Source organism: Physeter macrocephalus, chromosome 13 (genome assembly GCF_002837175.3).
Source record: "Physeter macrocephalus isolate SW-GA chromosome 13, ASM283717v5, whole genome shotgun sequence".
NCBI lineage: Eukaryota > Metazoa > Chordata > Mammalia > Artiodactyla > Physeteridae > Physeter > Physeter macrocephalus.
Window position 1 is genome coordinate 79,636,045 of NC_041226.1, and position 25,312 is coordinate 79,661,356.

Consider the following 25,312-nt stretch of genomic DNA (forward strand, 5'->3'; position numbering starts at 1 on the left):
TTTTGATGTTACTGTAAATGGACTTATTTCACTTTCCAACTGCTTGCCACTAGTATTTAATACAAGCACCTAAAAGGCTCTTCAGACCAAATGTTAAGAACCAGTGAACTACTGTGAGAGTTCAGCATGAACTGAATTTTGGTGAGTTGAGCAGAGCAAAATTTGAGCTTATTCTTGGTCAATGTGAAAATGATGTCCGCAATTTTTTTAAGTATTAGAACATTTGTTTTCTTCTTAAAGTCCTAATTTTAAAAATTCTTCCCCAATTATATATGAAGTAGACAGAATATCAAACCTTCATGTACCCAATGTTGGTATCAGCTCAGCCCAGATCTTGAGTTTTGTCCCATTCACTCTCCAGTCCTACATTATTCTGAAGCAAATTCCAGGCAAGAGAGAATTCCAGCATAACAATCTTCTTATGTATTTTTAAGCACTTTATGTCAGTGACTTTGAACCACAATGTATCACCCACCCACTGAAGTGTGGAGGTTGCCCAAGTATAGATTCTATGCAATATATATATATTTTTTTAAAAAAATAAATTTATTTATTTATTTTTGGTTGCATCGGGTCTTTGTTGTTGCACGTGGGCTTTCTCTAGCTGCGGCGAGCGGGGGCTACTCTTCGATGCGGTGCGCGGGCTTCTCATTGCGGTGGCTTCTCTTGTTGCGGAGCACGGGCTCTAGGCACGCGGGCTTCAGTAGTTGTGGTGTGCTGGCTCAGCAGTTGTGGCTCGTGGGCTCTAGAGCGCAGGCTCAGTAGTTGTGGCGCACGGGCTGAGTTGCTCCGCGGCATGTGGGATCTTCCCGGACCAGGGCTCGAAGCCGTGTCCCCTGCATTGGCAGGCGGACGCTTAACCACTGCACCACCAGGGAAGCCCCTATGCAATGTTCTTATCCCCAAGAAGCAGTCATCGTCTCCCCAATTCCATGGCTAACCAAATGTTCTGATCTTCAGCGTATTTTAAGAGATTCATTTAATGTTTTCCAGCAAATATGAGTTCACCGTGAAGTCTCTGAGATACTTTCAAATATAGTCCACGCGGGAATGAGGGAACGGCATTAGGTTTCCTGTCTTGAAACTCAGCCACTTGGGTGGCTTCATGATCAGTCCCTTAAAAAGGTTTCCGAGGTCGCCTGCGTCCGGGCGTGACGACTGACCCTGCACGGGAGAAGGCGGAGGTGACACGGCAGATGTTCTCTGACTTCTGCTCTCAGCACAGAGTAATTTTTGTGACACTTCCAAAGGCTCGTGCTCCTTCGTTTGGTCTAGTAGGTTTTTCCACAATGTACAAAAAACAAACGTTTTAAATAACATACTAGGCATGCCAGAATGGCTATTCTGTTGCCGTTAATAACTATAATTTATATACTTAAAAGGCTTACATTTATTAATACGTGCTGGCCCTAAGAAGTTTAGGAAACTATGGTTGTGGTCTTTTATGAAAATAAGCATGCAGGGACAATACTGTTAGCTGACAGCAATTTATACCTCCCCCTACCCGCAAGAGAGATCCAGTGAGACAACGTGTTCATAAAATTAGAGCATGTGAACAGACCAAAAGTGGTGAAAAGGACTACACGGGAGGGTCAGAGGAGTAAATGGAGTCTTACAAGCAAAATGAAAGGCAGCAGTAAAAGCCTATCCCTCCAGTCCCCCCACGGACCACCCTCACGCAGGGAAGCATACCCAGAGACACATCGGGTGTGAGCGTCTGTTTATTCCATGTGTAAAGGACAATTTAAAAACAAAAGGTTAGTAACACTCTGAGAACATTGGTTTTGTTCATCTGACACATCCTCTATCTTCACCAATTTTTATTACAAAAATCAGAAAAGTAAAAATTCATGACAATATTTGCACAGTGTGACCACTAGTTGCCTAAACAAAAGCTAATTTCTATAAAACCATAAACTTAATGCAGCTTTATTAAGAGAGATTCAAAATTCCCTCAGTTAACTGGATATACATAGTGGTATATATTTTAAAGCAGAAAACCCCAAAAAACAAAAACAAGGAAAAAAGAAAATATGAGTCAAAAGAGTCAGTTAAATATTTTGACCTGACAGTCCCCTACAAAGAGTAACTTCCACTACATATAAGGGAAACCATTATCTGTGGTAAAAATCCTAGAGTCCAAGTAGGAAATGTGGAATAAAAACACATCAAATCAGAAGTCAGTCCCAGGCTGCAGGTGCTTTCAGTGAAATCCAGGGCAGTGAGCTACACCATTAAAGAAGGGACCACTCACGTCCCCAAACCAATACGTGTGCCTACAAGTAAGACCTTCACCACACGGCACGTAGCAAAGTTTCAATGAGAAGACTTTGAAAAAGACAAACGTTCTTTTCTTCATACACTTCACTGCAAGAAATCTTTGTAAGGCTGTACCTTGCATAGGGAAAGAGTTGTCCTCTGTCAAAAATTCTACTGGAAGGAGTAAAAGCAAGCTCGTCAAAATGATGCCCATGTGCAAAGGGTAAATTACCAGGCACCTCATTTACTGTCTGCAATTTATCCTGATCAGACACAATTTAATTTGACGTAAGGAAAAATGGCAATTTATGGTGATGGTATTCAAAAGAAAATACTGAGATTGGCAGCAGAAAAATTAAATTTCAAAAGTGCATCCTGAAAGAGGCCCACTGTGCCACGGAGAGACACCTGTGCGCTAAGTAAGCCTGCTTGTACTCATGCTAGGACTCAACGAGAACCTGCCAAATAAGAGTGCACTTTTCCAGAAAGCTGAAGTATAAAAAAATAGTACAGGTCGTGGCATTCCTTCAAGTTGATGCTACACTAGTATCCGGAGGTGGTTAGCAGGAGGCCTGATGTGTCCAGGAGGCGGCCTCGGCCCTAAGAGCCGTGGAACAGGTGCATGGTGCCCAGGACGGCGCTGTCGTACCCCTCCTCCACCTTCACGGAGTTGGAGTGCTCTATCACACTGTTCAGCTCAGGGATGCTTTCGGCAGTGTCCCCAAACCCGTGGTAGTGTCCGTAGTGAAGGTTCTCCCCGATATCTTCCACCCAGGAAGGCCTGCTGGCTATGCAGCTACTTGGACTCCCGTTCAGGTGCAGAGAGCCGCACATCTCAGGGTTAACGCCCGTGGCCTTTTCTGGCTCTTCAGTCCCATTAACACAGGGAGAACCCTGGCTGCTCGGAAACGGCGGTCCTGGAACTACTCCACCGCCAATTCCATTAGGTCCTGTTAAGCACCGGTCACTCCCGCTCTCCAGCCCACTGAGCTGTGTCGTGGAGGGGAAGTCCACATGGCCATTGATGAGACATCCATTTGTCAGTGTATTCGATACGGAGCTACTGTTTTTCGTATCTGCATTAAGAAATACACCTGTCACCAAAATTCAGAACCAGAGGGGAGGAGACAGTATAAAATGCTTCATTCCTGCTACTGTTTTAAAGGATTTATTTAGTTTCCTTTCTTTAAACAAACCAGTTCCTCTTGCACGGCAAAAAACGGTGCATAAGTGATTTAAAAGTAAAACACAACAGAAGCATTTGCCTGGTAAGATAGGAAACATGTATAAATTTCATTAGTGTTGGGGAACCAAATGAAAGAACTTCAGCTGACAAACATACTGCATGAAAAATACCAACAGCAGTGAACTGTTCTCAGTTTAAGACTACTTTGGAGAGCAGTTTTAAAAATCATCACCTGTGAAAAAGTCCATCAGAACTGAACGTGTTCCCACAAAGGGTCAAAATTAATCAAAAACTTCTCCAGCTTTTAAGAAATTAAAAAGAAAAAAGAAAAGCAGTTGATGAAGCACGAGAATTAAGGAGGCTCCCGGGACAAAGCCTGACAGCGTCACAGGAGGCTCCTCAGAGCGCCTCCTCCAGGCCAGGGACGCGCACACAGCGATAGGGACCGGGAGCGCTTTCCTCAGCAACACTCGAATCACACAGCACTTCTGCAAAATGCCGCACGGCAGCACCGGCAGACTGCAGGAAGAGCCATGGACCCTACTGATTCCGTGCATACAGTCTCGGGCCAAGAGCACAGTTCTGAAGAGTTTCTTCTGAGTTCAGCATTTACAGTGACTATGATCTCCAAGGTTCCACTTTCAAAAACCAGAATCTGCACATATAGACATCTGTCAAGAGGGAGGTGTCTTACGGGGAAAAAAATGTCAATCACAGAACGTTTGGACACATGGGAACAGGCAATTACAAGGTATTTTCTGTATAGTGAAACTCAAGGATTAATATTCACGTTCACAGGAATTCACAGAACAGTACAGAGAATGATCTAAAATTCTGACTTGCTTAACGATGTTAAAATTTACCCCCATGTTCTGCACTATTCAAGTAAAGTGTGACATTAAATCCAGAAGCACTGACTCTGTAACCTCTAGAATGAGGACACACAGGTGTGTGTCCCATGACCCTAACATCCCGCACACTATGACCCCCGACTGGCACCCAGACATAGGTTTCTGTGTGTCCTGAAAATCCTTCTGATGACAAAAACATCACATCTTGTTCAATGAACAAAAACATCTTCTAAACATTCTATTAATCATCAATTTTCTGGCAGTTTAAGTGACACAGTTTAACAGCCGCTATAAATTCTTCAGCGGATTATGGAGTATTTCTTTTCAAATTGAACAACAGATTCTCTATTTAGTTAAACTTAAGGCTGGAGAACAAGTGTTTCAAGAACTAAACATGAGGTAAAACTAAAAATAAAACAAGTTATTCCCAGGGAAATATTTTTTTTTTCCCCAAAATAAACAGCTTTTCCTGGGTAATAAAACTCATGAGTAGGATGTTGACCTTGATAGTTACTAAGACAGCTATACTACTACTAACCAAGATAGAAATTATATTTTTAGGTGACTGGGCCTCAGAAATCCGAGTTAACTAGACTGATTTTTTTTGTTTAATGTTCACTGCATGTGTATCATTCTTCTCTGGTGCCCAGCTAAAGTCAAGTAGCTCCATTATGCATTCTCAAACTCAAGGCTAGTTGTAATGCCATGTCATTAGGAAACATCTAGTAAATCTGAGCATATGAGAGCAGCAAACCTCCCAGAGACTGGCTAAGACCTCAGGCTGCTTGGTCAGGCCCGCGCCTGCCGACGGCCTGCAGGACCGCCCGGGGCCGCCTGTACACTCTGTTCCAACGTGCCTTCCAGGACTCGCCTCCTCCACCCCATCCCCTCACTCACCTACTGCAAGTGATCTCTAGCAATTCCATACCTTTTGTTTATTCAGTCAGAGAGTGTTATAAACGAAGTGATGAAAAACATGGGGAATGCTTACTTGGCACCTATCGCATGGGATGAGTTGAGTTTAAACAATGGCCTTTTCAACGTTAGGTTCAAGAGCGGCATTAAATTTAACCTGAACACCGAGGGAATTAATGTTTGAAGATTAAAGAGTGATTACTTCTGCCTTTTTAAAAGCATGTAGCAATGCCATTTTTTAAAAAGCTGGCTTCGAGTTCTGTTATTTATCTTTAGCCAAGATCTTTAAATGTATCATCCAATCAGAATTTCCCTTGGAAAATCTACCCATTTCATTTAAGTATTTGGCAAAATGGTGACTCCATCCGTAACAATTCTGTAGCTTCTAGAAAGATGTACACATTTTCTTTTCATCTTAGTGAACAAAAATGATTTTTTTTCATGTACCTCTGGCAAACAGTATATATAATCTTTTATCCCCAGTAAAGAATTTAGCATACAGATATAATAATAAAACTTTTAAAAAACCAGTATCTATTTCCAAATATATTAACACATTAAGAGAATGGCTAAAATGTTTTCCTGGTCACCTAGATAAAAGAATGGTAGAAAAAAGCATTAGCTAAATGGCTAAATCTTTAAATAGTGAAAGAAACAAAGTCCTTACCTTTTAAAAACCAAAAATGACTATCAACTGTTTTAATATACTAAAAATTTTAGTGAAAAAACGTGTTCTGTGAGACACAGTGCTCAGCCTCTTAGTAGATTCAGAGCGAGCGCCACACAAACCAAAGCAACCGGGAACGCTGAGTTAGAGGTTTCACGGTGGCCTGACTGGTTACAAGTCAAAACCACAACATCTACTAGTTCTCAGTGTTTACAGCCAGACATTCCTTTTGCTGTTTATCGCTTCGAAATCACTAGCAATAGATGTTCGTTTGGTATAGTCACCCCAAGGTCCTATGTCAGAAAATGAAAAATGTGAAACCTCATTAAAATCAAACAAGGCACATTAAGCAAAAGCCTCAAATCAAAATAGGAAGATTGCACTTATATTTTTCATATCCATAAAATGCACCAAAACACTTCTCCTTATAGCTACAAACTTGTCCAAGATATGCAAATTATAGCATAACATTCTTTAAAACACTGGACAAAGTGCAAAAACTGCTTGAGCGAACGCATGTTAGAAATAACACGCATACTGGTTCTTGCAACGGCAGGGGGTCTGCATTGCTGAAACAGTATAGATTTCTATTTCTTTCGGTCCAACGGAACCACCCTCCTGCTGTTTGCTGTCTTCGACCATTGGACCGCTGCTGTGGCTAACAGGAAACTGTCCACTCCCACCTGTTACAAACTCTCTATCGACGTGCATGCTGTCAGCATCGTCTTCCGCCTCGCCATTCAGGAGCGGCATGGGGTCATCCGAGCTTTGAGCTGCACAGAAAACAAAGGCAATTTTAGGTTCCCTACACCGAAGCAGAGGACTTTAACACAGATGCTTCTCATTCCTTGTTGTCAGAGCACGGGACGCTCCAAAACTGTCAGATAACTTTACAGTCTACGGATTATTAATGGACTTGGCACACTACCGAGAAACTTACTTTCCCCCAATAGAAGACAATTCCTCAAATGTGCAGTTTCGATGAAAAGTCATGGCATTTCAGATACCTACTTGAGATTTACTTGTCGGCATAAATTTTCATTTAGGGCTGTTATTTGGACAATGTAAAGCAGTTCTACAACTCAGAGACATTTCTAAATAGCTTTAAAGATTCGGGACACTCTATGTTATGCCCCCAAATGTTCCTTCAGTTGTTTTTCATAAAGAAATGACAATTCTTGAACAACATAAAAACCATTAAAACGGTCCTCAAACTTTAAAAAAAGTTAACTTATTTCACTAACAGAAAATAAAGTAAAAGCCAAGATCAAGACAGGTTTGTGCAGCACCGTCCGAGAGCAGCTCTGGCCCTCTGCACCAAGATGCGACGCAACTGGAGACACCCACTAAACGTCTGGGTTCCAAGACATTTGGAAAGGACGCTACGCACGCACCTTTCCTATGAGACTCCCACTCCTGCATCTTGGAGAACAGCTCATGTTCACACCTGGCCACTACTCCAGGGGTGACATACTCTGTGCAGCGATACCTCCTGCAACCCCCGGGCAGCCTACTTCTCGGGAGCAGCCACTCTCATGCAGCGTGTGGCTCGCCAGTCTTAAGGAGCATATGCATGTTTACAAAACTGAATCCAAAGAAAATCACTTTCATGCCTCGCCTTTATTCATTTACCATGGCATGAACGCATCCCATCAACTAAATTCAAAAGGATCTTTCAAGCCGAATAACCCACTGCATGGCTGGATTACAGTTCACCCACCACCCAGCTCCCCACTGCGGTGTGGGTGGCTCCTTTTCTTTCCTATCATGAATATACCATAACTAACATCCCTATAAATGCACCTTTGCATACACTTCTGGTTCTTTCCCAAGATAAACTAGAATGATTTCTGGGTCAGAGGCTATATACAACAAATAAGTAACAACTTTCAGTGTAATTTCTTTCAAATAAACATTTAAGAACAGAGACACCTGAACTGTGCAGCTTCAATTACTTCTAATTTTAGACACACACGAGTCATTTTCAATATAGGAGCATATCAGTTCCAGAGTATTCTCCAAACTGTTCCAACAGTTTTAAATGAAAACAAGTCTTAATAAAAGAGAAACACAAATTCTCAATGATCAGTATATGGAAGAAACAGAAACAGAGCCGTGTGATTTGTGCAGTTGAGAAAAAATCTGCACAGGTATGAAGCCAAAAGCACCCTACAAATAGAGGTGATTTAAAGCCAGAGGCAACAAACTGAGGACTTCAGTCTTTTGTGAAGCTTTTCTTAATCCTCCACAGGCCCCAAATCAGTGATAGGCTAGGCTCCATCTTCACCAGGAAACAAGGTACTTTCAAAAAGTCAGTGGTAAACAGGACACCTTAGAAGATGGGGGCGGGGGGTGGGAGGCTGGGAGAGGGACGTTCCAGGTACCAGTTGACAAAAGCCTCACGACCTTCAGGAGTTCTCAGTCAGTCACCGCAGAGATGAGGGGCCTGCAGTAGCAAGGCCCACGTTTGATGAGCCAGATCAGGCAGTTTACTGAGAACCAGTGCAGGTTACGGGGCAAAGCCACAAGCGTCCTCGTACAAAAGGTCAGACTTCACTGGGGATACAGTGCAGATAGCTTTATGTAGCCATACTCTTAATGCCTGGTTTTGTTCTGGAATTCAGGGCCAGTGTTCCTTGGGGAAAGTGACATCTAGGTTACAGTGGCAATTTCAGATCTCTGAAAAGCAGGTTTTAAAAAGAAAGCTGACAGGTGAGACACGAGGACCCCCCTCCTCCCCCAAAAGTACAACGAGAAAACAGCTTCATGAAGGCAGGGAATGTGTCTCTTCACTCCCCAAGCCCAGTGCCTGGCAGTGTTCCATCGATGACTGATGCCCAGGCTCTAGCCAGAAAAGGCACACACACAGAAAGCAAGCAAAACTATTAAGAGCAACGAGAGTAGTCATCTCAGGTCAGACTAGCTATAAAATGAAAAAGGACAGGAGGGCAGACCTGCCACTAGGGGGCCAGACGAGCTGGTGGCAAAGGGAGGGATTTTCAAAATAAAAGCGGGTAGAGAGGAGCGGGCGCAATACCACCTTAAAGCAGAGACTGATCCCTTAACCAGAGGCCTATGCAGTACACTAGGGACGCTATCCTTTTACATGTCTTTTGTTCATGCGGGTAGTTGCTCACCAATAGAGCGGGATAAAAATGAAACAGACCAAAGCTTTCAGATTCTAGTAAAAGAAACTCTTGAACGTGGGAGGCATATGCTAATACAGACAGCCTAGAATTTAATTACTCTCTCCGTAGATACGCAATCTTTGCAAGGCGTTTTTCCCGTACAGGCTCCATCTGCCAGGATGTGCAGCCACCTGGCTGCTAACCTAGCTGCCTAGAACCCTGGGTGATGTATTTCATACCGATGCCTTCACGTCTTTATTTCTAGCGCCTGGAAACAGGAAGGGCTGAAACAGCTCAATGGGAGCACTGAGGTTGTAATCATTTACCTTTAAAAACTGCACTATAAGCCATGAAATTAAAATTGGCCTTTCAGAATTTTGAAGGACGCTGCATCTGGACTCAACTCCTTTCTCCACAGCCACAGAGCACGCCACCTGCGGCATTTTCTCCCAACACAGCTATTGCCACTGCCAAAGGAACTACCGAAATATTCCATGCCGCGTCTGAGAAAAGTGGCTTGCAGACATTTCAGAAAAAAAACATTTTCTTCCAAAAGTATCCATTCTGACTCTATTTGTTTTAGAAAAGAAGCACTTTCCCTTCCCATCTTCCTATTCCAGTTTAAAGGAAAAATTACCGAACATTTGTAAAAAGCGTCCTTATCTTTTACTTTGACTGCCAAAGCAGGTATTTGTTGACTAGACATGACTTCAACCCACGTTAGACGATGCGTATTTATGACAGAAAATCACCTAGGATTGGCTCAAAATAAACCCTCTCAGTTTTCTTCCCCCAGAGGTGGAGTCATGACCAGGTGCGACCACTGCCTAAGAAGCCCCTCATCCTTGACTTTGGGGCCAGTAAAGATGCTCCATTCGGGAAGGTGCCCAGGGCAACACAGAAATCCGCATCTGAATTTTCATCTAAGACTTGAGAGTTGAAAAAAACTCCTAAAGCCAGATACTAGTGAGATTCCAAAACTATAGAAACTATTTCTGATCAAGGAGTTTTAAAACACAGGAAAAGCCTTCCTTAACTTGTAAAGACAGGGAGGGATCTGCAGCATGACAGAAACGGTGCCATCAAGGAAGCTTATTTTCGTGCTGGCTATAGGTCAACTGAGGAAGATGTGCCTTTACATGCAGAACAGGCACACGAGAGGGTTTGGATTGCCAGGAACATTTACGATGCACATCTAGGGCTTACGAGAAACGCCTCATCAGACTTAACTTTTAAGGCAAGGAAACCTCTTACTAGGCAAAAACCAGTCTACACAGTCTTGTGCTTTAAGATGTGAACATTTAGTTAGGTAACAGGGCACCACTCCCTAGACACAACCCACACAGCTGACACCATGCGATGTGCGAACACTGTCCAGCACTTTCACTCAGCGGGTCAAGTGCAGCCTGGGGCCAGGGGACCGACTAGTGGTTCACAGTCCTCTGCGCCTCTTGAGGGGGCCAGCGTGGGAAATCCTAGGTGCTGACCCACAACCAAGGTTTCCTCACACCCCTCTGGCCTTCCCAGTGAACTGGGAGCTCTGAGCATTGGGGAACCCTGTTCCCCATGAAAGGAACCAGGAAGGAAATGTTTCCTTAGTGGTTTCCCTGCATTACTAATTACAACTGTTCTCTTCTACTACACAGTACATTTTACCCAGGTAACTACCTTTGCAAAGAAAGGTCCTGTTAAAATCACAACAGCACACCAAGCCAGTAGGAAGGTGGTTCTACCACACGGTGACCTTTCGTGGGACTCCTGCCATGGCCCCAACTGCAGCAGACTGGGGGTGGGGCAATTCAAGAGGGCAGGTTAGTGAAGATGCCAAGGACACGGAAGGGAACGTGCATGTGACACAGACCACCCGGAACAAAGCGTGCCAGGACCTGGCCCTGGCTGATTCCCGCCGCAGCTGCCACAACGTGTAGAGGACGAGGTGCATGAGGTTTGCCGAGCTCAAGACTAAAGCGGAAAATCACTTGGTTCTTAAATGTCATTCATTCAGACTGTATTTATAAAATGCTATGTCTTTGGGGACTGAGATAAAACAATCATTTGTTATTGCAACGCAATTAGGAATGTTCTCTGGTCAAATTTTTAAAAGCAAATACGGCCATTTACTGCAAGTTTGAGAACACTAAAGATACACCAGAAGTTATTAAAGTCTTTTGTGTATGTCACATACATAGAACTACATTACCAATTTGATTTCTATCATCTGAAGTTTTAAGTCATTTGCTAACCTGTAACACTTAACAAGCTCGTTAAGCCACACCCATCCTCCTTTCTCCTTGTCTTTTTAAGCCTGGTCAAAAGAACAATTCAGAGCAGAAAGTGGAGGGAGATTCTCGATGTTAAATTCACCCTGGCGATCATCTGCTGAGCAACTTCCTACTGCTGACTTTAAGCTAAGTCATGATGTATTTTTCCTAAACGGTGTTTTATATTAAATACCTAACACGTGACATATGAGATGCTAAGCTCAGTAATACATCTATTTGACTGAAACAAAACCGTGAAGTCAACTTAACACGTGAGGTCTGGTACCACCACAGCCTCCTACTGATGGCCAACTGTTAACCCAAAATAAAACTGTAGGTTCCTGGGTCAGTTTGTAACTCACACTGCCTCTCCCCAGTGAACACTCTGGAGCTGCACCCCAACAATTATGGATTAAAAACAAGATGAAAAGTTTCTTTCATGGATGTGAGTGGCATTCTTCTCTATCCTGGATCATTGATAATTTGGACAAGTTTTCCAGGAATACATTTGTGAATAACTGCAGTTACTCCTGAAGATTAACTAGAATGCTAACAGACCTAACACAAGTTTTCCTGAGCAGTGAAGTCCCGAGGTCCACCTGTCATTCCATCCTGAGCAAATGGTCGGTAAACAGGGAAGAAAAGAAAACCCAACCAACCCAAAACCTAGTTATATACTGATACTTCCTTGCACCATCCTAAATGAACAAAACCCATACCGGGGAAAATATTACCCCAAAGTACTTTTCATTTATATCAACCACCCACATAGCTTTGGATTTTATTTCACCTTCGAGAGGTCGTGGCCACAACTATCACATCTGTGTTCTGACTAGAGTGCATTCTGATACTGGTGTGAATGACCGCATGAAAGGCATTTAAAGTATGAATGTCTGCAGTACAACTTGCTTCCAAGGATAGTCTGTATTTGAGCAGAACAAATTATCACTGCATTACGTTCTCTTACATCAATAAGGTTTCCATGGGAAAAATTACTCCGATTACCTTAAAATATCTGAAAACAGTTTATTAAGAGAGAGATCCTACTCTCTATGGAGAGGAGTAGGTAATGTTCACATTTGTGATTCCAGAGTTAAAAAAAAAGTTAGAGTCAATTTTACAGGATACATACATCTATCTTTAAGAGTTGGCTCAGCCAGAAAAATTTCTGGAAGTGATTGCTTTTGTGAATATATATTCCACACTAAAAACATCAATATGTGTAGTTATTAAATTCTAGTAAGACAGAATAGACTAAGTTTATTGATAAGGTCCACGCTATGCATTTATGTAGCCAAGATATTATTCCAGGCATCTATTTTTAAAACAGCAAACTTAAGTTGCCCGCCAAAAGATTTAAAATTTCTCTAAATACTTTTACATGTGAAGTTATTCAAAGATGTATTTTATATGCCTATGTTACACAAGGGGGTAAACATATTTTACTCTGGCATGAGAACTAAAAACTTATCTACAAAATGAGTAATTCAGAATGAGCAAAACCTCAAGCTCATACATTTATACAGCAAATCAAAACAGGATGTCAGAAATTAAATGAAAATGAACTAAAGCAACATACAAAAAAATAAATAACCCCCCCCCACACACAAAAAACCCAGTCACAGAATGTAAATAACTATACAGCTTTGAAGCCAACTATTATTTCACTTAGAAAATTCAGGCAGTTGGGAAGGAAAACCTTGTTTTAGTAATTGAGAATTACCGCCCCAGTACCCCATTCACAGTGAGTATGTTATGGTAACAAGAAAAAAGAGACACCTTCTCCCAGAGAAAAGAAAAAGGAGTGCAGGGGCACGGGTGGGACAAAGGCCCATCTGTTCTGCACGCGCATTCACACACATGCACAATCCAGAGTGACGTGTGGGCTGAACCTCAGGGGCCAGTAGCCAAGCGAGGGCCCGGAAACAGGAGCTGAGAAGTCAGGTGCACGTGCTGAGGGTGAGAACACCCCCCTCTCTCCAGGTGCACTGGAGCAGCACTCAGGCCTAGGTGTGTGTAATCATCACCTGCAAACTCAAACGCCAGTGGGCTCCAACCTCACTTTCTTCTCAGCTGGCACCCTCGACCTGAGCACGAGGAAGGGTGCTTTGGGAAAGCTGCACTGTGAGTTCAATGTGCAAAACACCAATCCCTAACCCGGTCAACCAAGATGAATCCCTGTCTAGAGGAGGAAAATAAAACCTCCCAAATACCTGCATGATTATTCAAACCCAATTTGTGCACCCCCGGGGCCCAGGAAACAAGCTCTTAAGTTTTAGGAATCCTTGGAAAGGCTTGAAAGAGATACTTCAGTAAGAAGATACTGGCCAATTCAACCAAACTTAAAACCTGATGAGACTAGTTTAAAACGCTTTAGGTACATTTGAGTCTTCTTAGAATGTTAAGTGACATCCTTTTTAAAAAACTAAACAGAATTTAAGATTTACCCTATACACTAACATGATATGGACACCCATCCAATTCTTGCATGAGGTCATAGAGTGAAGCTAACAATACCATCCCCAAATTAACCAGGCATTAAACAAAACAAGGAATATTTTTTGAAGTTTAGACATACCTTCAGGTTGTGCATGATTTTTATACCCTTCTAAAAACCATTAGGCCCGTAACTTACAAAAGCTATGAATTTGAGAAACTATTACTTTTAAGTTCATACATTCTTTTCTATAGAAAAGTCACATAATCACAAGTTTTTATACTGACCAACATTTTAAAAGTTGTGAAGATGATACAATTTTATTGACTCTGTAGGAAAAATGTTTTTGTTTGGATAGACTCCAGTTACACAAAAGAGGCACAGCACTGGAAAGAGGATAAAGCTGACACATTAAAGTCAAGTGAAACTAGCCACTCAGGTTTTTCTCAGACTATACTTGTATAGTTTTTTTTAAAGCCAAAGGGCCCAACTTTGCATTTCTCTTCGGCAAATCTTATCTGAGCGCATAATTTCACCATGATTACTTTTCACCGTCATCTCTAAATTTCCCTTTCCATGTAAGTTTGCTAAATATTCCTGCCAAGCTAGTAATTCTTAATTTTTTTCCCCCTAAATGGAGATTTTTTTCCCTCAACCGTAAAGAGTGACTAGCTGACTCTGCGTATTTACAAACCCCGAAACCATCTAAAGATAAAAAGGTGGAAGAACACTTAAAACTAAAATAACTTACCTTAGAGACTTAAGTCCTCAATGTCAAAGTGGCACACCGGGCCTTGCTGTGACAAACACACACCACACTGTGTCCAATGCAAACATCTACCTTCCCAGATGTGAAATTATATTTTACTATCAGACCAACAACTGTTGTAAGCCCAGGAAAATTCACAGGGAAAAAAAATGAGGCACAGGGGCAGATTTTTTTTTAATAGTTGTATTTCAAACAGGTACAACAAACGAGAAAAATCTAATTCATGGCAGATAAACCTGGGTGTGCAGAAAGTTATATACACACATTTACACTTCAGCTGTCAACACTGCCCTCTCATATCCTCCCCTTTCGTTAAATGGCCAATCTTCAAAGTGGCAACACAGGAAAAACTCCTCCATCACTGCACCAGAGTCCTCCGGGCACAGTACCCCTTACGTGAAGGAGTCATCTCGAAGGCGCTTTCAGCCATAAAAAAGAAAAGACGTTAAAGAAAGGAAACAAGTTTGCTCTTTCCCACCCACAAAGTGGTCTCACCTGTGGTTCTAGCTTTCTTTACTCCAAAGGGTTCCGATTCTTCCAAGCATCTCTTGCGATTTGTTCCCACACTAATGTGATTAGGAAATACATTCGGATGGCCCCCATTTAAGGGGCCACTGTTATAGAAAGGATTCAGATGACAATTCTGGAGGTTCAAGAGAAACTGGGTACACTCTTGGAAACCCTGGGTTTGAGCAATGTCTGCTGCCGTCAGGCCACTGGCATTTCTCAGGCTGTACGACACAAAAACACTGAATTACATCCCATTACCATTTTCATCTGGTCTCTGCTCCTGCTGAACTGACTAACTATCTGAAGGTGATATGAAAGAGCATACAGATTTACAGCAAGTCTGAATTAAAGAAGGAGTTACTCATCCTAGCTCTGTAACTAACTTCTCTTATGCACATTTGATTACTAAGCAAGATTTGGGAGATAGTAATTTAAAAATCAATATACTAAACTTTAAAAAAAAGGCATCTTCCTATTTAACTCCTCAAAATCATTTTTTATGTTAGTCTGAAGAATGTAAATTTATGTTAACTTCAGACTTAACCTGAAACTGAATTCTATATTATCTGCACTTAATTTTAATAATCCATTCCTTTAGCTCGAGTAAAATCATAACAAACAAACATGTACTGAATTGTCCATGGCATTTATAACAATTGGCTTCCTAAAAACAAAGGCAACTGGCTTAACGACAAGCCAGAATTTGTGCTAACATGTGACATTATAAGTGGAAGTTTAGAAGGATGTCCTGAGACTAATTTATCATAAGACTGGAGATCTGAAAAGCTGAGTTTTTTGTGTTTTGTTTTTTTGGCCTTAGGAAAACTTGCAGAAGTTCAGAGCATTTGAGTGGGTGTTTCCTTCCAATACTGTCCTAGGAACTCATCCCCCTAGGCTGAGTCCTACCATCAAAAAGAATCAACATCATCCTACGTGGCTAATAACATTAACAAGTAAAGGTCCGATGTCCTCTGCATTAGCTAAGAGTCAGACTAAATCAGAAGTGGTGGCAGAATATAAATGAAAGCTTTAAATAAGATGAATATGAAAGAACCAGTTGAAATTGTAAATCTTAATTAGGAAACAATAAAAACTGAGGGAACAAAAGGAACTCCACGTTGAAGTTCCCCTGGAAGACAAGAAAATACACTGCCCTGTGAAATAAATCTGTAAAAAAGCAAGACAGGTTGTTAGCTGCACGCTGATCCACTGAAACTGGAGAAGCACTGAAGGGCCGAGGCAGTACCACACCTCCCAGCGAGCTCTGCCACAGACAGTGCAGCTGTGACCAAACACAGGCCTCGTCTTGTTCCCGAAAGAACAGGGCACAACCCTGGATGCTTTTTCCCTAGATTAACGTGAATGGAAAAAAAAGCCATTTCAGGGAGAAAACTACAGAATCAGGGACAAGTAAGGATTTTCCATTTTAAAGATGACAATAAGCCCTGTATTCCTATTTCCAGCCATCGTAGTCAGAAGGTTCCAAACTCAGAAATGAAAAATCTATATACTTCTGGATAATCACTAAATATGTTTCCACTTTTAAAAGCAAGAGATAAAGAAATGTATCATACATTTTGAAGAAAGGCAAAAGCCCAAACTCAATCTGATCAAATATAAAAGAGACAAGACTTGAAAATTCCCCAAACCAACAATATTTTCTTAAAAATATAAGGCAGCTGCGTGCAGGGCTACTGGGAACTAAAACTGACATTTTTATTTGATTTCATGGCTATGATTTCTGATAAACATTCTAAAATTTCATATTTTGATATATGAATTAAATAGAGAGGAAATATCAAAGTTTGGGTAGAGTGAATTACATTAGTTATGTGTATAGAAAATGATCACATACTTGATTTTTAATACCAACATGTTATAGAAATTTAACATTCAAGCAAGTGTAAAACTGGATAATTTTTTTAAATGGTGTATTTCATTTTCAGAAGATATCATGAGTGAATGGTCCAAAAAGGTCTACTCTATCAAGAATGTGAACAGTAAGTAGCCGCATTAAAATTAAAAAAAATTTAACTCTACACAATTTGAAAAGACAAAGACCCAGAACATAAGCAAAGTTTAAAAAATGATCATTTCTATAGATAAATATGAACTTGCTCTCCAAAAATTAAAGAATACAGAAATAAGAAGCTGCTGCTTAAAATCAGGACAAATAACGCTGACAGTAAAGATTACTCCTCAGTGGATGATAAAATAAAGAAGAGCACACAGATTTTTAAAATGGCATTTACCAGCCTAAATGCCAGTTCACTGAAGAACGCTGAGATGCTCAGGAAGCATGCCAACTTTTCTAAGTCACCGAAAACAGGAACATCCAAACTACACTCAACTCCTTTACTCTTAATTCAGAAACTGAACAGTAGACTGAATCTGAGTTAGAATAGCAAGTTTACTGTTCTTCCAAGGAAATATAGCCTTAAAGAAAAAGAGCAAGTGCGCGCCAACATCCAGAGACCACGGAGGTTGTAAACGTCTGGGTGGGAGCACCCGCCTGCGCCTGAGCGAGCACACGCAGCGTCCCCTGCCCCGTCCCCACTACCACGAGTGGCCCCAACACCTGCACATCACTCGGCTTGGACGAAGCCAACCAGATTTCCAGGTGGTGTGAAGTATTATCTTCAAAACTCCAAAGAACAGTCACTAGAGTCAACTCACGCTATGTACTCCTCATGTGAGGACCAAGCAAGTAAGAACAATCACAAGCCGAACTGAACTTCAACTCGTTCCTCATATAACTCTGAGGGATCCAAAGAGTGATCCAAAGGGGAGTTCAAAACATTCCAGAAAATGTATGGACAGATATCAGAATCTGGGACGTAAGGTAACTGGAAAAATTAATTGGGAGATTATAATTTTGGCACTATCCCTACAGTAGTATTATTAGAAACAGGGACATACAGCATCCCTTCTCCACTTCTGGTGAAACTACAGAAGTTTTCAACTATATTATTTCTCAGTTACTAAGGACTGAATGTAACATTCAGTTTAATAGTGTTTATGTTCCTCTAAAGCAAAAAGGTCCGTGAATACCTGACTCTGGTACAGGACAGCAGAACCTCCCACTTCCCTCTCCTACCTCTAAATGTTTTCCTCCTTCCCATCTCCTTTCCTACGTACCCACATTCATTCCTGCTTTCTTTACCCGTAGTTTAACATACTAATTCTGCTCTGCTCGTATTTAAAAACTTGCAAGTGGCTCTGCAATCGTATGGTGCACAAAAACTGGGTGGAAAGGAATGACTGGGGTCACCAATCCGTGGCAGGCACTTTTTCTGCAAAGGGCTGGACAGCAAGGACTTTAAGCTCTACAGGCCACAGTCTCCGTTCTCTCGTTGTAGCCTGAAAGCAGCCTTAGATGATGTGTGAACACAGCATTGGCTATGTTCTAATAAACCTTTAGTTACTGGCACTGAAATGTGAATTTCATATATTTTTACATGTCATGAAATATTATCCTTTTGATTTTTGTTCAACCCTTTAAAAACATAAAAATCATTCTTAGTTTATGGGCCATACGAAAACAAACAATGGGCTGGACCAATTTTGCAACATTTAACCAACAGATCATACTGACTAGTCCTCTACTCTTTTTTGAAAAATTTTATTTTATAGAAGTATGTTGATTTACAATGTTAATTTCTGCTGTATAGCAAAGTGATTCAGTTATACATATATATACACACACGCATATATATATACACATATATATATACACACACACACACATTCTTTTTTATATTCTTTTCCATTATGTTTCATCACAGGATGTTGAATACAGTTCCCTGTGCTATACAGTAGGACCTTGTCGTTTATCCATTCTATACATAACAGTTTCAACTGCTAACCCCAAACTCCCAATCCTTCTCTCCCCTGTTCCCCCTCGCCCTTGGCAACCACAAGTCTGATCTCTATGTCTGTGAGTCTGTTCCTGTTTCGTAAAAGTTCATTTGTGTCATATTTTAGATTCCACATATACGTGATATCACATGGTATTTGTCTTTCTCTTTCTGACTAGTCCTCTACTCTAAATAACAGATGCCTATGGGTTCCTGAAAACTGTCTCTCTGGTAATTTTATGCACTATTCAATTCAAACAAAAAAATAACTTTTTAAAAGTTGCCAAATCTGTTAAATCACAAAATGTTAAATATCAAGAGAATATCTAAAGGTAAACTTTAGAAGAATGTAAAAGAAAAGACCTTGAGAGAGCATGCAGAAGAAATAATCATTCCTACTCCATCTGAGTGTTTTCTGTTAAAAGTTCTAAGTGTCTTACGACTGAATTAGGCTACGTGCTTAATATGAATGAGGCGGAAACTGTCTTTACAGGTCTGAATTCCTCAAGTCACTTCTTAATACTTAATAAGTAGAAAGGTTTTCAAACGTATTACACAGAGGCTGAAAATCACGTGGGTTTCTAGGTGAAGAGCAGCACAAAGAATAATGAAGCAGTATAGTTCTTACAACACTTTAACAAAAGAGGCTCAGGTCTTTAAATGCATTTTTTAATATATGCTCTCCTATTTGTTAAGCATGTTTCAATTTTAACGTTTTAAGAGTTGAAACCGTTATCCTGGTTAAAATGTATCATCAATTTATTAAGCCTTCAGCTCTATTTAGTGTTACAAGTTTAAGCAGATATTAAACCTGAGGAACCCTCCATGATTTTCCTAAAATCCAATGGGAGCTGGGCACATGAATGTGATTTAGGATTTACAGGTTCTATGATAATTTCACATTTGAATTTGGTCTTTTCTTCTGTTACAGTACTTTTTAAACAGTCAAGCCTTCACTCTTCAATCCCGAGGTATTCACTGCAGGTGTGATATGGCCACACTGCACTCACTGCTGGCTACTCCTACCAACCCCAAGTGAGGGGCTGCTAAAGACAAAGTTAATCTGAACTGTGGTCTTCACGAAACACTAGTCCAAATGGAAATTTTCAGTATCTGGAAGATACTGTTCAAAATTACTCTCAAAAACTGTATTTTGCATGAAAATTGGGGTAGTAATGAAAGTGTACACAATATTTTTAGACTAAATCTTTAAAAAACACACACATGAATTTCGTGCCTTTGGTTTACTGTACTTGGGCAGATGATGCCTGATCTAAAATGTACCTCTGTCCATTTCTGACAGCAAGAAGCCCCATGGGGGACGTGCTGTGAGGTTGTTCTAAAGCTCCCGTTCACCTTTCTGGTCCCCTCTGGTATCCATTTGAAAAATCTTTGAAAATGGGCAGAGATTTTAAAAAATCAGACACCAGTCAACTTGATGTCCAAATTGGGTCTAGTTTGTTGAAGTTTTAAAGCTGACTTTAAGAGTTGACATGATCAGATTCTTAGACTAGTAAAAATCAATTGCTACAGAAGCTATGACAACTCTCACTGAGACTATGAAAAGTCATTTTTGGGCAGGCTACCCATTTTCTCCCAGTAGTTCCTAGTGTTCTTTCAAAACTGTAATATGAAAACATGGGAAGACATAGATTAATATTTACTGTGAATTATTTATTCTGCTGAATAACTGGCAAAATAAACTTTTTAAAAACTTTACTAAAGTTAAAATATAAAGGCTTATATACTATATTTTCAGTAATAAAATTCTGAATAGAATATTAAGACTTATTATACCTAAGAATGTCTCCCCAAAGAACTTTAAAACAAAACTCCACTCTGCTGCCAGCTAATCCATCTATTTTCCACTTATAGTGTCACAACATCAGAATATGAGAAGCCGTTTTAATAAGTTTTTCTTTTTTTTTTTTTTAATTTGCAAAACCACGGATCAGGAAGTATCTGAAATATACTTTTCAGAATCTGGGTTGTCACATCACCTTCAGGATGTTTTCTTTTTTGTTAATGCCATGTGACAATAAAAGATAACCACAATTTTTATATAAATAATATTTCTGTTAAAATTCTGATCTCAACTTAACTATTGTTAGTTTACAAGTAAATAGGTAGATATCATAAATTAGGGTAAGCAAAGCATGCAAATCTAAAGAATCTATATCTGAACTCCTAGATTAGCATTAAAACCAATCACCGCAACAAATACCTCAACAGTATGCCTCGAGTGGAGAAAGGAAGCCATACTGAACATTCAATGCCACAACTGTAAGGTTTTCGGAGAAGCACCTGTGGCAGTTTCAGCAGTTTCTATATGGAATGCTCCCCCTTTCTAGGATTACTTGAAAAAATCAAGTCAATTCGAATTACGTAGCTGTAAAACATTGACATGTGTAGTTTTTACAGATTCAGAATCTTCTGTGTGATTTAAAACGGGCAATGGTTCATAAAACAGGAAACTTAAATAATAAGGGATCACATATTTGCAGGCAACATTTTGATTAAAAATACATATACATACATGAGGTGCAGAAGCACATTTACTGAGCGTAAGCCATTGTCATGTGACCACCTTGACCAAGAGCTATTGCTCTAAAACACTGCCTTTTCAATTACTTCTAGTAATTTTCAGCATGAAGCCAATTTAATTATGTCAGTTATTTCAACAAAAGTTTAACAGTATGGACTAAAAACCATTAACTCACGATTCTGGTTACTTTAAAATTTGGTATGCTGTATCTCAAATACATTAGTAACTATTCCTAGATGGAAATAAGCAAATACATGGAATCATTAAAAAAAAAAAAGATAAAAAAACATTACTAAATGTCCATTTGTACAGACAAAACATTACAAACATCTAAAATTTCTTCAGTAAAAGGAAAACGTGTATTTTTAACCCTTTGGTATCCAAACTCTTAAATACGTAAATTATGAAGACTTTCTTAAATATATTCTTCAGGTAACAATAGGAAAAAACTATTTTTTAAAGTTTCTACTTGAATAAATTTGGTGCCAAGTTTTCAATTCAAGTTCAACATTACTGAGGATAGTTTTATGTTGCAACTGAACCCCAGCTATGTTTGCATACATTAAAATATAACAGCATCATTCAAAGAGTTTGATGAAATATTTAACCTGTTCCCACTATAATTTAGCAAAGGAAAAGGCATTTGAATTTAGAAATCATTGGTTTTACTTGAAAGCACTATATAAAAGCAGTGTTAAAACAAATATTAAAACCTATATATTATTCAAGCTGTTATGAGAAACAATCAAAATTCTAAACTGAATCTGTCAACAACTCTAGAATACTGTCAGCCTGCCATCTATCTGTTCCTTTCCAGCAGGCAGACCTTCATCAGCTATCTCGGGAAGTAATTCCTCCACCTTGCCTGCAACAGTTTAATAAAAGGAAAAAAGAGCCAGGAACTTGCAAGATCAGACAAGACTGCTGTAGTGACAAGTAGAGGTCAGGGAGGGAACACTAGGTCAGGACTGGAATGCACAGGATCCAAGATCAGAAACCACTAATTCAGAGTTACACTGCTAATAAATTTCATGGTTGGACTATTATTCTGAAGGGCAAATAGGTGAACAAATGAAAAGAAACCACAAACTTCAAACATGAATAAATGTCTAATGAAGTTTGCCAAGAGCAAAAGCTGCAAAACAACTTCCGACACTAATATTAAATATGCTCATCACATGATTTGCCCTAATGAAAATTTTGCTTCTAGACAGAGCTCGACGGGTAAGCCAATAAAGGTGGGTCATAAACATGGACCAAACAAAACCAACTCCATTTCAATTAAGAATTTTTAAAAGTTCAGCAAAATACTTTTTTCTGCAACATTCAAAGTCTATTATGATCACATTTTAAGACTTCTGTTACTAAAGCCCACTGTGTCTATTTTCTAAATTAGGCCAAGAAAGATTTTTTCAGAGTGAATCACTGAACTTGCTTATATAAGGTTATAGATGCTTCTCCAGCTATCTGATGATCATAGTTAAGTTCCTCTTGGGATGAAAATAATTAAGTTAAAATATATGTAACCCATTGGAACATCTGGTTACCACAGAATCAATGGCTTCTACAGAAATGCTCTCCTACAGAAAGCTATGGGACTTTGTCACAACATAATTAAACACTGGCACCTGGTATAATGTGGTATTAAAATGGACTAGCAAATTGGCCTTAGATGCAAGCAATTCAGAATCTCTAAATCCTACTAAATCCCTTTATTTCTACTCTGAGGCATTAAAAAAAAATCTACTTTTATATCTGGTTGATATGGAAACATTCTCCACTACATCTCTCAAGAAAATAAAGACAAAAATAACCAAAATCAGTCAGTGCCAAAATACTAAAAGGAAAGATAATTCGAGGCTAGAAATGTGTACTTTACAAAGTTGTTTGTAAAAGGTCTTTTAAAAAAAATTTATATATATATATATATATATATATATATATATATATATATATAAATTTTTCTTTTGTAAAAGTAAATGCAACACATAAACATTCAGGATTGATCCCAATCTTTCGGAGTCAGGGAGGAAACGTCTGATTGAATAACCATGCAGGTTACATTCATCTTCCACTGGCATGACTAGAGCCCCCAAGTCACCTGAACAGAACAGTGCCCAGCTGGCCTGTGGGAACACAAATAGGCTCTCTTGCTTCTCCTCACTGGTCACATAAAAGGTGGTCTTAATTATCAGCAGACAGCAAATTTTCAAGAGTCCTTCTCTGAAATCACATTAAAACTTAATTTTATACTGTTACTTATTTGATCATCCAAAAGAAAAATAAGGCAACAACTTTTCCATCTTACTATATGTCCTTCTTCCAATCAAAAACCCCTGTGTGTAGCAAGTAGCATTCAAATCCTGGCTGCAATGAAGAACTGAACTGCCATATAAGCAAAGTTAAGGATGACGACAGTTTAACTTACGTAATAAAAACTCCCTACTTGAGAAAAAATGAGAGTGAGAAGCGTCTGTAGAGGTTTAGACCATTTAAAGTATACAAACATTTAGTCTGGTCACAGAACTGACACTTAATCCTGTGTGTTTTTATTTTTAGATGTAAACAGCAGCAAATAACAATGACAATCATATAAGGAGAAACAAAACCTCACATGAAAAAGAAAACTTGGCACCAAAACTCAAGATGTAAAATAAGAGAAGAAAAAGAAACTCCATCAACATACTCACGTGTGGTGCTAGAAAATGTGCTACGACGCACAGCAGCTGACATGCGTTATCTTACAGATGCAGCCTACATTGACAAGTAGGTTATGTAACAAACCAGTCTAGCCACAGATGCCTGGTACGCTTGCCCTCACCATTATCTACCCCATGACCAAAAAAGCAGCAACTTCAGATTTTGGCCACTTTACGTAGCAAATATATAAAAAGCAAAGTAGGAATTAACAACAAAATTATTAATTACCACCAAGTGTGATAAAATACTGATACAAGACAGCTTTTAATCTGGTCACAGAAAAAGGAAAAATTTCCACCAACTCCTAAACACTATAGCATGTAATATTAAAATTAATAATCTGGCTCACTTTGAACTGGAAACAAAATTAGTTAATGTCAAGTAAGTAAATTAATTCTGTGCCCCTTGATGACCTTAAAAGAAAAAGGCATTTTATTTGCTAGGACTACACTTTACCATATGAGCAGCATAACAGGAAACAAATAAAAGAGATCTAAGTACCATAATTTGGGGGAATCAAACTATTATTTGTTGGTAGACTAAAAGTGTTAAACTATAAAAATGTGCAGAATAGATATTAAAAAGCAATGTACAATTTAGCTTACTGGCGAAACTGACATTTTATCTAGATGTTAAAACTAAATAACCACATACACAATAGCAATAAATAATGATTACTTGTGCTCTATCTCCAGGCCAAAGACATATAATTTTAAGAATTGCTTTTGGCTAGGTGGCTCAGGCTAAATGTTTCTTCTAAAAAATATCTGAAAGTTCAGTCAAGGGAAATCACCATATGCAGGGTCTTGAGGGAGTGGCTCTTATACTGAGAAGGAAAAACAAACTGGCACTCGAGGCCATGCTCAGTCACACTTGGTGGGAAAGAGACACTCGAGGGTCCTGTAACAAGGACAGAATTGTAAATAAAATGATCTCATTTTAAAAAGACACCTATTAAAAAAAGGACATAGTGCAAGAAAGATATTTATTGGTTCAAAGGATTAAGCTATCCATTAAAGTGAATAAAACTAACATCTTAGTAATAAAATGCTCAGGACCAATTAGAGTACTGTGTAGAAAAATAAGTCACTGGAAAGATCAACTTCTAATTATTCATTATTTCAATAAATGACAATTAAGGAATTTATTAATCAATTATTTTACGACTCTGTATTTTATAATCAAAGCTTCTGTTATGAAAATTAAAGATTTAAGTTTTAAATCTAA

At 39.5% G+C, this 25,312-nt stretch overlaps 1 protein-coding gene across 9 annotated transcripts in view; it reads right to left on the reverse strand.

Annotated features, from left to right (window-relative positions):
- Positions 1 to 535: 535 nt before the first annotated feature.
- Positions 536 to 25,312, reverse strand: part of ANKRD10 (ankyrin repeat domain 10) — a 34,337-nt gene continuing 9,560 nt past the window's right edge. For 2 of the 9 annotated variants that reach the window (XR_008618963.1, XR_008618965.1), the window contains 2 exons: positions 21,065 to 21,229; positions 15,093 to 15,204 (listed from right to left, as the gene is read on the reverse strand). Coding sequence is in view for 5 of the 9 variants with exons in the window: in XM_024123223.3 (XP_023978991.1) it covers positions 2,860 to 3,335; positions 6,562 to 6,651; positions 14,969 to 15,204 (802 nt within the window). In the remaining 4 variants the exon portion in view is untranslated. Of the gene's footprint in view, positions 3,336 to 6,561; positions 6,652 to 14,609; positions 14,893 to 14,968; positions 15,231 to 16,073; positions 16,151 to 21,064; positions 21,230 to 23,993; positions 24,986 to 25,312 lie in introns of those variants that run through there. The other 7 variants (XM_055089344.1, XM_055089345.1, XM_055089346.1 and 4 more) reach the window with 6 other exon arrangements.